This window comes from Bombina bombina, chromosome 4 (genome assembly GCF_027579735.1).
Source record: "Bombina bombina isolate aBomBom1 chromosome 4, aBomBom1.pri, whole genome shotgun sequence".
Lineage (NCBI taxonomy): Eukaryota > Metazoa > Chordata > Amphibia > Anura > Bombinatoridae > Bombina > Bombina bombina.
In genome coordinates, this window is record NC_069502.1 from 74,956,195 (window position 1) to 74,970,973 (window position 14,779).

The window sequence follows — 14,779 nt, forward strand, 5'->3', positions numbered from 1 at the left end:
AATCCCTACAGGAAGTGGCAAAGAGAGCACACAGCAGAGCTGTCCATATAGCTCCCCTCAGGCTCCGCCCCCCCAGTCATTCAACCGACGGTTAGGAGAAAAAGGAGAACCATAGGGTGCAGTGGTGACTGTAGTTTACAAAAATAAAATTTAAACCTGACCAAATGCCAGGGTGGGCCGTGGACCGGATACACCGTAGGAGAAAGAAATTTATCAGGTAAACATAAATTCTGTTTTCTCCTACATTGGTGTATCCGGTCCACGGCTTCATCCTTACTTGTGGGAACCAATACCAAAGCTTTAGGACACGGATGAAGGGAGGGAACAAGTCAGGTAACCTAAACGGAATGCACCACTGCTTGTAAAATCTTTCTCCCAAAAATAGCCTCCGAAGAAGCAAAAGTATCGAATTTGTAAAATTTGGCAAATGTATGCAGTGAAGACGAAGTTGCTGCCTTACAGATCTGTTCAACAGAAGCCTCATTCTTGAAAGCCCATGTGGAAGCCACAGCTCTAGTAGAGTGAGCTGTAATTCGTTCAGGAGGCTGCCTTCTAGCAGTCTCATAAGCCAACCGGATGATGCTTTTCTGCCAGAAAGACAGAGAGGTCGCAGTCGCCTTTTGACCTCTCCTCTTGCCAGAATAGACGACAAACAAGGACGATGTTTGTCTGAAGTCTTTAGTTGCTTTTAGATAAAACTTCAAAGCACGAACCACATCAAGATTGTGTAACAGACGTTCCTTGTTAGAAACTGGGTTAGGACACAGAGAAGGAACAACTATTTCCTGGTTAATATTCTTATTGGAAACCACTTTTGGAAGAAAACCAGGCTTGGTACGTAAAACGACCTTATCTGTATGAAACACCAGATAGGGTGAATTACACTGCAAAGCAGACAATTCAGAAACTCTTCTAGCAGAAGAAATAGCAACCAAAAACAAAACTTTCCAAGATAGTAACTTAATATCTATGGAATGTAGAGGTTCAAATGGAACCCCTTGAAGAACTGAAAGAACTAAATTTAGACTCCATGGAGGAGCCACAGGTCTGTAGACAGGCTTGATTCTGACTAAAGCCTGTACGAACGCCTGAACATCTGGCACGGCTGCCAGATGCTTGTGCACCAAAACAGACAGAGCAGATATCTGTCCTTTTAGGGAACTAGCTGACAGACCTTTCTCCAATCCTTCTTGGAGAAAAGATAGTATCCTTGGAATCCTAATCTTACTCCATGAGTAACCCTTGGATTCGCACCAGCAAAGATATTTCCGCCATATCTTATGGTAAATTTTCCTGGTGACAGGCTTTCTAGCCTGAATCAGAGTATCTATAACTGATTCCGAAAACCCACGCTTAGCTAGAATCAAGCGTTCAATCTCCAAGCAGTCAGTTGCAGAGAAACTAGGTTTGGATGTTCGAATGGACCTTGGATTAGAAGGTCCTGCCTCAAAGGTAGCTTCCATGGTGGAACCGATGACATATTCACCAGGTCTGCATACCAAGTCCTGTGTGGCCACGCAGGAGCTATTAGAATTACCGAAGCCTTCTCCTGTTTGATCCTGGCTACTAGCCGGGGGAGAAGAAAGACTAGAACAATGTCCGTATGAGCCTTTGCTTTGTGAAAGGACGACGCTTGTATTAAGATGTCGTCTAGGTAAGGTGCTACTGCAATGCCCCTTGGCCTTAGCACCGCTAGAAGGGACCCTAGCACCTTTGTGAAAATTCTGGGGGCAGTGGCCAATCCGAAGGGAAGAGCCACGAACTGGTAATGCTTGTCCAGAAAGGCGAACCTTAGGAACTGATGGTGATCTTTGTGGATAGGAATATGCAGGTACGCATCCTTTAAGTCCACGGTAGTCATATATTGACCCTCCTGGATCATTGGTAAAATTGTCCGAATGGTTTCCATTTTGAATGATGGAACCCTGAGGAATTTGTTTAGGATTTTTAAATCCAGAATTGGCCTGAAAGTTCCTTCCTTTTTGGGAACTACAAACAGGTTTGAGTAAAAACCCAGTCCTTGTTCTGCTGTTGGAACTGGGTGTATCACTCCCATTTTCAAAAGGTCTTCTACGCAATGTAAGAATGCCTGTCTCTTTATCTGGTCTAAAGATAAGCGAGACATGTGGAACCTTCCCTTTGGAGGAAAGTTCTTGAATTCTAGAAGATACCCCTGAGAGACAATTTCTAGAGCCCAGGGGTCCGGAACATCTCTTGCCCAAGCCTGAGCAAAGAGAGAAAGTCTGCCCCCTACTAGATCCGGTCCCGGATCGGGGGCTACCCCTTCATGCTGTCTTGGTAGCAGCAGCAGGCTTCTTGGCCTGTTTACCCTTGTTCCAGCCTTGCAATGGTTTCCATGCTGGTTTGGGCTGGGATGCGTTACCCTCTTGCCTAATGGCTGTAGAGGTAGAAGCCGGTTCGTTCCTGAAATTGCGAAAGGAACGAAAATTAGACTTATTTTTAGCTTTGAAAGGTCTATCCTGTGGAAGGGCATGGCCCTTTCCCCCGGTGATATCTGAAATAATTTCTTTCAACTCTGGCCCGAATAGGGTCTTACCCTTGAAAGGAATATTAAGCAATTTTGTTTTGGATGACACATCCGCCGACCACGATTTTAGCCAAAGCGCTCTACGCGCCACTATTGCGAAACCAGAATTTTTCGCCGCTAATTTAGCTAACTGCAAAGCGGCATCTGTAATGAAAGAATTAGCCAACTTCAGAGCGTGAATTCTGTCCATGACTTCATCATAAGAAGTCTCCTTCTGGAGCGAGTTTTCTAGTTCCTCAAACCAAAAAGCAGCTGCAGTAGTTACAGGAATAATGCAAGAAATTGGTTGAAGAAGAAAACCTTGTTGAACAAAAATTTTCTTAAGTAAACCTTCTAATTTTTTATCCATAGGGTCTTTGAAAGCGCAACTGTCTTCTATTGGTATAGTCGTGCGCTTAGCTAGCGTTGAAACTGCTCCCTCTACCTTGGGGACCGTCTGCCACGCGTCCCTTCTGGGGTCAACAATTGGGAACATTTTCTTAAATGAGGGGGAACAAAAGGTACACCTGGCTTCTCCCACTCCTTATTCACTATATTCGCCACCCTCTTAGGTATCGGAAACGCATCAGTGTGTACTGGGACCTCTAAGAATTTATCCATTTTACACACTTTTTCTGGGACCACCAAGGGGTCACAATCATCAAGTGTAGCTAGGACCTCCTTAAGTAGGGCGCGGAGGTGTTCTAGCTTAAATTTAAATGCTATGGTATCAGGCTCTACCTGCTGAGAAATTTTTCCTGTGTCAGAAATTTCTCCCTCAGACAGGCCCTCCCTCACCGCCAAGTCAGATTGATGTGAGGGCACTACAGATAAATTATCCTCTGCGTCTGCTTGCTCATTTTCTGTATTTAACACTGAGTAATCAGGCTTCCTTGGAAAAGCTGGCAGTTTGGATAAAAATGCTGCGAGAGAATTATCCATTACTGCTGCTAACTGCTGCATAGTAATAGCAATTGGAGCGCTAGATGTACTGGGCATCGCTTGCGCGGGCATAGCTGGTGTTGACACAGAAGGAGGGGATAGCGGGCTATCCTCACTACCTTCAGCTAAAGAATCATCTTGGGCTACATCTTTAAGTGTGATTGTACGGTCCTTAAGCTGTTTGGACGCTATGCAACACTTCACACATAAATTTAATGGGGGAACCACCTTGGCCTTTAAACATACAGAACATAGGCTATCTGAAGGGTCAGACATGTTTGACAGACTTAGACAGAACTTCAATGCAATAAAAATTATTTTTGACAAAAATGTTACTGTCTCTTTAAATAATAAAAGTGCACACTTTATTACTGAAACATCAGAAAACCATCAAATAAACATCCGATTTTAATGAAATTTTCACCACAGTGTCTTAATGCTTTGAGAAGATTGCACACAAACCAATTAACCCCTTAATGCCCAAACCGGAGCTAATAACAGCAGTTAACCGGTTAAAAACACTACAGTCCCATGCCACAGTCTCTACTGTGGCCTTTACCTTCCTTAGGGATTATTTAAGTAGGAAATAAGCCTCTCTGAAGTCCTTTCTGATGCCTCTGGACTCCCCACATGAAGCTGCATGAACTGCCTAGTGAAAACAACTGCGCAATTGAGGCGCGAAAATGAGGCCTCCTCTCTCTACATTCCATAGTGGAGGGGCTTTCTGACTAGATTTGGTGTCTAAATAACTGCCAGGCGTAATATTAAACCCCATAAGTGTTTCAAAGTCTGAAAAAACACCTTATTTATATTTCAAACATGCCAAAAAGCAATCTATTTAGCCCACAATAGTGTCAACCAGCATAGAGCCCTTAATATAAGCCATAATTTTATACAGAGTCTAAGAAAAATGGCTTACCTATCCCAGAGGGGATTTCTGTCAGTCTTCTAGCATTACTTGGTCTTGTTAGAAAAATGACTGATCATACCTGAAGCAGTTAAGCCTGCAAACTGTTCCCCCCAACTGAAGTTCTCTGGTATTCAACAGTCCTGCGTGGGAACAGCAATGGATTTTAGTTACTGGTGCTAAAATCATATTCCTCTCAGCAGAAATCTTCATCACTTTCTGCTGCAGAGTAAATAGTACAAGCCGGCACTATTTTAAAATAACAAACTCTTGATAGAAGAAATAAAAAACTACAACTAACACCACATACTCTTTACCACCCCCGTGGAGATGCTACTAGTTAGAGCGGCAAAGAGAATGACTGGGGGGGCGGAGCCTGAGGGGAACTATATGAACAGCTCTGCTGTGTGCTCTCTTTGCCACTTCCTGTAGGGATTGAGAATATCCCACAAGTAAGGATGAAGCCGTGGACCGGATACACCAATGTAGGAGAAAGGGACATTAAAGTCATTTTTTTTCTTTGCTAATGAATGCAGAAATATCATCTAATCAGTCATTATGTAATATCGTGAATGGAACGGTTTAATATCATTATGGACACAATGGGCCAGATTTTCTAAAGCTCCCTGCACAAGCAAGATCTATCTAAAAAGATCCAACAGTACTATAAGGTCCTTCATGGGAATCTCTAATCTTTAGGCACATACAGTGTAGTGCTCAATAAACTAACCACTTAATGGTACAGAAAGTAGAATGTAAAAATCATAATTTCATTAAGTAAAATAATGTACATGGACATTCTGTGGGTGTGTCTTAAGTTTTCTTACATTTGTCATTTCATTATCTAAGCATTTACCCCTGTGAGTCTCACTGATTTATATCTCCAAATTTACACTCTAAAGTTTGTCTCACAATACAGAACACATGTTTAACCTGATAGAAAAATAAATGTATTTGAAACTAGTAGTGAATTGAAGATAAAGTACCCTGAAAAATGCATTATTTTTTATTTTTTTTGGTTTGTGGTTTAGAATTTTTTTTTTGCTATCATTGTTGTGTACTCCCTGTCACCTTTCCTCTCCCCTGTAAGATTCTTCATTCCAGAGAGCATCATTACTTTCTACGGGAAGGCAGCTCATCCCTCGTAAGGTTTGTCCCTGTGAGGGTTGGCGTGAAATTTCACTCACTGCCAGCAAAAAATAGAAAACCAGGCCCAATGTATCCATAGCATCGCCACCTGCAAGACATTGTGACTCCTCTTGCACCACGTGGTTAACAGCCATGTTTGAAAATGGAACAAAGGTGAACACTGAAAATACTAAAACTGCCAGAGCAGTTGTTGAAAATAATTATTAGTAAATTATAAAGACGAACTTGTAAAAATTGTGCAGTAGACATTGCTGATGATGTTTGGTGATGGAGCAATACAATCCGCCCTATAATTTAGCTACCAGTTATGCAGTCGCTATGACATTTTAAGAATTAAGTTGAGTCTAAGTGTTGGAAAATAGAAAATAAATCAAATATTATCTCAAGTGATTTATGCTAAAGGTGGGAATGTGGAAGTGAATGGTCCAGTATTCATTTCCAGGCACTTGCCCATCCATACATCTGGGTAGTATATGCCTTCAGTTATAATTTGGGGCTTCAAGCACAAAAGGTTAGACTGATAAAGGGGAACTAGGGCTTTCAGATGATTTGTTTCTGAAGTTGAATGGGGGGCCAGGTACAAGTTCATATTTGTTCTGGAGGAAATTAAAATGCATTGGTACAGTGATTTACCCTGGAGATTTAGAAGAGGGTGGGACAGCTGTGTACTATCTAAGTGATGGTCTAGTTGAACCAGATTGGTTTATGGGTCTTCACATTTGGGCTTGAGACTTCTAGGGATTGGCAGAGCTGGGCTGACTTTAAAGCTTGTTGAGGAGGTGTATGGTCTTCTCCTTTCCAATTGTTATTGTTAGAAAATGTAAATAAACTGTGGCCAGATTTTTCACTCTAAATTGTCAATCAGGGTTTTTTTATGTACCATCCTGGGGTTGAGAAATTGGTTAGTCAAGAACACCAGAAACTTCCCGCACAAGTACCCAAGATAGATATATTACAAGTAATGAACCTTCTTTCAATTTAGTAGCAAACTCAGACATATCTCATAATTCAATTAGACATATGCAGAGACTTAAAATGATCACAGTTACTTTTTTAGAAAAAATGTAAGAAGCAGGATTTAAAGAGCTGTTTTCACTACAAGATTTTTGTATCCAGCATGTGTGAAAAAAAATCAGAATATCCCTCAGTTCACCACTAATTAGCGCTCAGAGCTCAAACTTTTGCAAACAAACAAAATTCTAGGGCTAGAATCAAAAACAAATGAATGGTCTCAGTACTAGATATATCATAATGAAAACACAATACCTGAAGGAGGGACTTTAAGAGCATTATCTGGATTAGACGATTTCTGTTGTCTCTGGAATAAACAGGAAGAAAAATACATGAAGCAACTGCTTTCTGAATTAGTGATTTGCATGCCTACATGTATATATGTGTCTATGTACTCCTTAGGAAATGTTCCATATACTGTAGTGTTTTACATCTCTTGGCATTTCTATTTTCAATCCAGATGTAAAGGGAAATGATCCAGGGTGGGATGTTCTAGGGTGTGGTCTGGAGCAGGGTCTGGGTGTTAATGGGTGGGGATGAGTCTTGGGTTTGCCCTGATGAAAATACAAAATAAATAGAAGACAGTGGGTAAGAGGGTCAGTATAAATAAACCTTCCACTGTCCAATCTAAGGCCTGGGGCTCACAAGATAGCCCCCAATCCTTTCTATGTGGTCAGACATTCTCAGTCACAATGTCTGACCATTAACCATGGATAACGCCTCCCATGCAGAACTGGTTATATGTAGCACATGACTGATGTTATTGAGAAGTAATTGGCTGTGATCCCTCACTACTCCTACTCTTCTCCAGCTGTATCACGTAAAGATCCTACTCAGCTGATGTTGGGAAACAGTTCTCACTTCTTCTGCTGCTGACTCCTTTCTGTCCTCTCTCCAATGTATATGATCCAGGTTTGTGTGACTTGTGCCAATAAATGCAATGCAAATGCACGGATCATTTGTTAACATAGACATATATATTTATGTTTTAATTAATAGAATAAATAGCTTTTTGGCCTAGCAAGCAAAACAACGTGTCTCCTGTTACTCATGACTTACCTTAATTAACATAACTACATTTAAACAAATTACAGCGGCTCTGCTGGAGGTGAATCACCAGCAGTATCAGGTTTGATATAAAACGAATATCTGGCTAAAAATTAAAAAAGAAAAAAAAAACTATAGGAAACTGTTGTCTATATATAAACCAATGATGTTACCCAGATTTCAGTGCATCAGGAGGGTGATGTAATGAGGGAATTGGCACTTTGCTCATGATAAAAAGCATAACTTCAGATCGCTGGTAGGTAGGCAGGGTGCTGGCAAAGGAACCTAAAAGATAACAAGTACCAGGTTACACAAGAGGAAACTATATATGTAAATATATTGCTGAATTCTGAAAGTTATTATAGTAGACAGTAGCAAGTAGGCAGCAGAAATGTGTTAAACAATCTGTTGAACATCTCTATGTAAAGAAAGGAAGATATTTTACCTCACCCCACTGTAAAGAGCCTTTAAGCAGCCAATCAGGATACTATTCCCTGGACTAGTAAGGGAGTGTGCATCTGGCATGTGCAGCAGAGTCATGTTATTTTCCTACTTAATGTTAAACGGACATTAAACAATTTGAGATGGTAATATAAAATGATAAACCGTTTGTATAAAAAAAACTCTGCAATATACTTTCATTATTTATTTTGTCCCTTTTTCCTATAATTCCATTCTGAAATTATGCAGAACACTGTTATATTCCACACAGCCATTGACTGCACACTCTAGTGACCCACCGCAGAGAAGGTAACCGAAGTTACAACATGGCAGTTCCCATTGTTTTATAGACTCTAAAACTTTACACTTAATTTGGCAATATTTAAACAGCTAATGAAACTACATCTACATGTTATTCTTAGACTGATCTGTTCTTTGGATGCATCATTCTATCTAGCATTTATTTAGTGTTTAGTGTCCCTTTAAATGAAAGCAGCAAATGCTGCCCACTCTTTGAGAGGTTGGACAGACAAGGTTAATGATAGCAAACCTCATCATAATAAATGGAGACCCTTTAAACCTGCAGACTATACGCTCTTTGGATCAGGAGACTCATCCTCCTGTATTACTTTGTTCTGTTTACAGGTATACCCCGCTCATACAGCGGGTTAGGGACCGGAGCCCCGCTGTAAAGTGAAAACCGCCTTAAAGTGAAACAAGACAGTTTTAGCTTTCTTTTCATTGTTTAAAATTTTGAAAACATGTTTGAACTAACATATATTAGGGGTGCAATAGTGCTAAGTTTAGTTTAACACTAGCACAGCAAGTATTCAATTAGTATTCAATAAATACTGTACCTGTAAAATTGTGACAATTACTGCAGTAAAATTTGCCAGACTATAGCACTGAGACACAGATCGCACTGTAATACTGTAGACAGGGTGAACTAAGCATAATACAATGGTGCCAGTCACTTTTTTAGCAATCTAACGATGATTACAGCACTATTTCAAAATCCTTGGAGGTTAAACTTCAGCTCCACAAAGCGCTGTATTAGCGAATCGCTGTAAAGTGAAGCGCTGTAAAGTAAGGTATACCTGTATATATATATATATATATCCATATTTACTTTTTTACCATGAATTGATGTCATTGTGTGCCTCTATGCATTTACCCAGCACTGCAGACTGATGAATGATTGAATAGATTATAAATACAGCAAACTATGGTAGTAAAATAATTAATATTGTCTTCATATAATGTGTACAACAAAGCTGCCTACCTATTGTCTTGATGACTGCCTCTTGGAACTTTCTCTCCTCATGCTCCTTGATAATTTTCGTGCCGATGTTTATAGCGGAGTCATAGCTGCCGGTCAGCTCATAGTCAATGCTCAGCCGGAGTTGTCTTAACAGAGTGTTAAACACTTCCAGCACTGTGGGACCTAAAGACCAACCATTCAACAATTTCAGACACAAAAATCCATATTCTAGTTCCGGGGTCATCAACTGTAGATGTTTTGGAAATACATTTCCCATGATGCTCAGTCAGTTTTTCAGCTGGCTGAGCATTATGGGAAATGTAGTTAATGGCCCCTGTTTTAGTTTATTTGTTATTTGTCATTACAATTTGAGGTAAATTAACACATTACATTATAACCCTCTAACTTGATTGTGTTGCTTTATCTCCAAAGTCATTTATACCTTCTTCTGTCTTCTGCTGACTTTGGTTTTCAGATATTAAATAAATATGGGTAAATAAATATTTGTACCCACGTTAACCCATATTGTATTATCTCACGACTCTCCAGCCCTCATATATATGGAAACAAACGAGCAATATAAGAACAGTATAAGAACAATATAAGGCTTGCAAATAATTACATCACATCTAAGTGTCTTTTATGATTATTGGAATTGGGTAAATAATTTAAAGAGATACTGAAATGATTTATTAAAGGGACACTGAACCCAAATTTTTTTCTTTCGTGATTCAGATAGAGCATGCAATTTTAAGCAACTTTCTAATTTATTCCTATTATCAATTTTTCTTCATTCACTTGCTATCTTTATTTGAAAAACAAGGCATCTAAGCTTCTTTTTTGTTTAGACAGCACTTTTTTATTGGTGGATGAATTTATCCACCAATCAGCAAGAATAACCCAGGTTATTCACCAAAAATGGGCCGGCATCTAAACTTACATTCTTGCATTTCAAATAAATATACCAAGAGAAGGAAGAAAATTTGATAATAGGAGTAAATTAGAAAGCTGCTTAAAATTGCATGCTCTATCTGAATCACGAAAAAAACATTTGGGTTCAGTGTCCCTTTAAGTATGTACTCTGTCTGTACCTAGTGGCAATAAGCACTTAGGAGTGTGCTCACATTCAGTATATTTTGCTCAAGATATACAGCCTCTGACTGGCTGTTTTGTCTGCAGCGTGAGTAAAAAAAATAATTTAAAAAGTGCCAGAGGTTTGTACAAATAAAGATAAGATATTACAGAAAAGGATAATCTATATTTTCGGGTACAAATCAATGCATTATAATATAAGAACTGCTAATTATATATTATGTTTAATGTATCCCTTTCATATCCCTTTACAAACAATGTAACATGTGTAGACTAATACACTCTTATTTAGGAACATTTTCTAACTGGCATCATATAAGTTGCTTTTATGTTTATCAGATTTCTTCACGTGCGCCTACCTACAGACCCAGTAGCTGCAATGACAGCAGCCTCAGAGAGTACTTCTACGATCCCCGCGCGCACCGTAGCAGCACTTTTGCTGTTAGCATCCAGGTGCCCTAGAAGCTGCTGTATCACAAGGTGTGAGTGCTGTGGCTGCAAAGAAATGGCAAAAAAATAGGAGCCAGAAATTATGTTAAGCACTTTTTCACAACGAAGTGTGTGCAACAGGAGTATAAAATGTATTTTTTAAAAAAGCTTCTTTAGTTTTATTTTTGTATATAAAATAGCTTGTTTTGTTCTTTGAAACCATAACCTATTAAAATGGATTGAGCTTGTAGGGAAATCAGATCTCTTTATTTTATCACTTTATGTACACACACATGCTTATTTATATTGTCTCTGTCTGTATACCAAAGCCCAATACTTAGGGGCTCATATTTCAAACCTTGCGGGCAGGGAGAGTTTTTTAGACCTTGTATTGTAATGTATTAGTCTCTGCTTCACATAAAGAAGACTACTTAGCAACAAAAACATTTCTTAAGATAAAATATGTGTTTCTATTTTATTTATTTTTTTAAGTGCCTCGCCGTACCGACAAGACTTCTTAGAATATCTCACCTGAGCGGCGAGGTTTTGATAATCAGGCCCTTTTAGAAAACAATTTAAATTTAACATTTTATTACTTATCTGTCCTAACCCCCACTGGGATTGTAATGCATTCTGTTGGCTATGTTTACACAGTTTTTCCACAGCCAATACTTACTGTAACTTTAGAAACTTTTAGCATAGGGATGCCACAGGCAAAATCAACTATTTCAAATGCTGAAATAAAGGTAAAACAGTGATCTGTAAACAATTTCACTCCAGCAGGTAAAATTGATCATTGGGAACAAATTAAAGGGGAGAAAAAAAGGGTAAACTTTCCCTTTAAGGTCAGCATTGCAAAGGAATTGCAGACAAAATCTATATTTTAAAATCATTGAACACCAATTGAAAGGGCTGGTGATATCCATCTTCCTGCTCTCCTTTACTATGCTCAGTTTGGGACAGATGTAAATTAACTTGTGCTCTGATCTAAGCAATTACTGTGTAGAATTTTGCAGGGTCAGTTACATTTCCTCGGTGAGCTCAGGAGGGTGCACGTGTCTTTAGCCATCTGGCAGCAGTGTTTGCAACAATGTTTATATCAGTGTTATACATGGTTGAAAACACTGCTAAATACCTGTGCACGTCCCTGAGCTCCTATCAGACTACACAGGTTTACTCTTCAACAAAGGATATGATAAGAACAAAGCAAATTTGATCATAGAAGTAAATTGGAAAGTTGTTAAAAATTGCAATCTCTGTCTGAATCACAGAAGTTTAAAGTGAAGGTCAATTTGGATGAATTAGTGCCTGGTTTTTAATAATCTGTTGCATCAGGCCAAGATTCCCCCCGGGGGGGAAGCCGTGATTGGAGGAAGGCGGATTCGTCATTTCTGATGTCTGCAGAGGCTTCTGACGGCCTAGGGAATTGCTGGAGCAGCTGCCAGGATTAAAAGGTAAGTTTTTTTAAGAAAACGAGTGAAATGTCAATATTGATGAATTAAAGTGCCCTTGTTTTTAATAGGTTTATTAAAAACCGGGCACTAATTCATCCAAATTGACCTTCACTTTAATTTTCACTTTACTGTCCCTTTAAATACGCCTAATAAGGCATTATTAAAGATCTGATAGAGAAATATGTACACTATATTTATGTTAAATATAATTCTCGCTAATTTGCATTGCCTTTTACTTTAATTTCATGTGAAATTTTAATTTTTATTATGTCCCTTTAATGTGACAGTGTAATGTATTACCAAGATATTCAATAACAAGAAAACTCCATTCTATCACCACACAAAGCACATTAATATACATGCAAGACATTGTGATGTATTCAAAGCAAAGATATATAATAATATGTAGATATATTTTTACAATTTTATTAGTCGTTTAAATATTGAAGAAATAAGGGTAAAGGTTTAGTCTCTATAAAGTATTGGATGCCGCCGTGTTTGAACTTAAGTTTTCTACTTATCTCTCTATTCTGCTGAGGAAAAGTAGGGACAGTATTATATTTATAATTTAACATTTTATATTACAATCCCATACTTTTTCATATCACTTTAAGGAATTATAAATGTCAGAGTTTGCCTTTAAAAAAAGGGGGCAAAGAATATTAAGGTTAAAAGAAAAAACATAATTTATGCTTACCTGATAAATTTATTTCTCTTGTAGTGTATCCAGTCCACGGATCATCCATTACTTATGGAATATATTCTCCTTCCCAACAGGAAGCTGCAAGAGTCCACCCACAGCAAAGCTGCTATATAGCTCCTCCCCTAACTGCCATATTCAGTCATTCGACCGAAAACATGCAGAGAAAGGAAAAACCATAGGGTGCAGTGGTGACTGTAGTTCAAATGAAAAAATTACCTGCCTTAAAGTGACAGGGCGGGCCGTGGACTGGATACACTACAAGAGAAATAAATTTATCAGGTAAGCATAAATTATGTTTTCTCTTGTTAAGTGTATCCAGTCCACGGATCATCCATTACTTATGGAATACCAATACCAAAGCTAAAGTACACGGATGATGGGAGGGACAAGGCAGGTACTTAAACGGAAGTTACCACTGCCTGTAAAAAACCCTTTCTCCCAAAAATAGCCTCCGAAGAAGCAAGGTATCAAATTTGTTAAATTTGAAAAGTATGAAGCGCAGACCAAGACTCCGTCTTGTAAATCTGTTCAACAGAAGCCACATTTAAAAAAGGCCCAAGTGAAAACCACAGCTCTAGTAGAATGAGCTGTAATCCCTTCAGGAGGCTGCTGTCCAGCAGTCTCATAAGCTAAATGAATTATGCTTTTTAACCAAAAAGACAGAGAGGCTTCTGAAGTCTTTTGACCTCTCCTCTGTCCAGAATAGACAACAAACAAGGTGAACGTTTGATGAAAACTGTAGTAGCTTGTAAGTAAAACTTTAAAGCACAAACCACGTCCAATATTGTGTAATAGACGTTCCTTCTTTGAGGAAGGATTAAGATACAAGCATGGAACAACTATCTCTTGAGTGATGTACTTGTTAGATACCACCTTAGGAAAAAACCCAGGTTGGTACGCAGGACTACCTTATCCGTACGAAGGACCAGATAAGGAGAATCACATTGTAACACAGATAACTTGGAGACTCTACGAGTCGAGGAATTAGCTACCCAAAAGGAACTTTCCAAGATAAAGATTGATATCTATGGAACAAAAAAGGTTCAAACGGAACTTCTTGAAGAACCTTAAGAATCAGGTTTAAGCTTCATGGCGGAGCAACAGTTTTAAACACAGGCTTGGATCTAACCAAAGCCTGACCAAATGCCTGAACGTCTAGAATACCTGCCAGACGCTTGTGCAAAAAAATAGACCAGAGTAAAAATCTGTCCCCTTTTAAGGAATTAGCTGACAACCCCTTTTCTCAAAAACATCTTGGAGAAAAGATAATATCCTGGGAATCCAGACTTTACTCCATGAGTAACCCTTGGATTCATAACAATCAGATATTTACACCATATCTATGTTCAATTTTCCTAGAGACAGGCTTTCATGTCTGTATTAAGGTATCAATGACTGACTCGGAGAAGCCATGCTTTGATAACATCAAGCGTTCAGTCTCCAGGCAGTCCATCTCAGATTGATTCTATTTAGATGGTTGAAAGGACCCTGAGGTAGAGGGACCTGTCTCAGAAGCAGAGACCGTGATGGAAAGGATGACATGTCCACCAGATCTGCATACCAGGTCCTGCGTGGCTACGCAGGCGCTGTCAAAAAACACCAAAGCCCTCTCCTGCTTGGTCTTGACCTCCGGAGGAAATCCCACTCCCCCGGAAGAAAAGTCTGACGACTTAGAAAATCCACCCTCCCAGTTCTCAACACCTGGGATATGGATAGCTGATAGACAAGAGTGAGTCTCTGTCCAGTGAATTATTGTAAGACTTCTAACATTGCTAGGGAACTTCTGTTCCCCCTTGATGGCTGATGTAAGCCACAG

The 14,779-nt window shown here is 39.2% G+C and overlaps 1 protein-coding gene across 3 annotated transcripts in view; it reads right to left on the reverse strand.

The window, feature by feature from the left end:
• EFR3B (EFR3 homolog B) overlaps positions 1-14,779 on the reverse strand; it is a 423,284-nt gene that overhangs the window by 65,514 nt on the left and 342,991 nt on the right. For all 3 annotated transcript variants that reach the window (XM_053709515.1, XM_053709514.1, XM_053709516.1), the window contains 4 exons: positions 10,737-10,872; positions 9,307-9,468; positions 7,757-7,868; positions 6,792-6,843 (listed from right to left, as the gene is read on the reverse strand). In XM_053709515.1, coding sequence (XP_053565490.1) covers positions 6,792-6,843; positions 7,757-7,868; positions 9,307-9,468; positions 10,737-10,872 — 462 coding nt within the window. The remainder of the gene's footprint in view (positions 1-6,791; positions 6,844-7,756; positions 7,869-9,306; positions 9,469-10,736; positions 10,873-14,779) is intronic.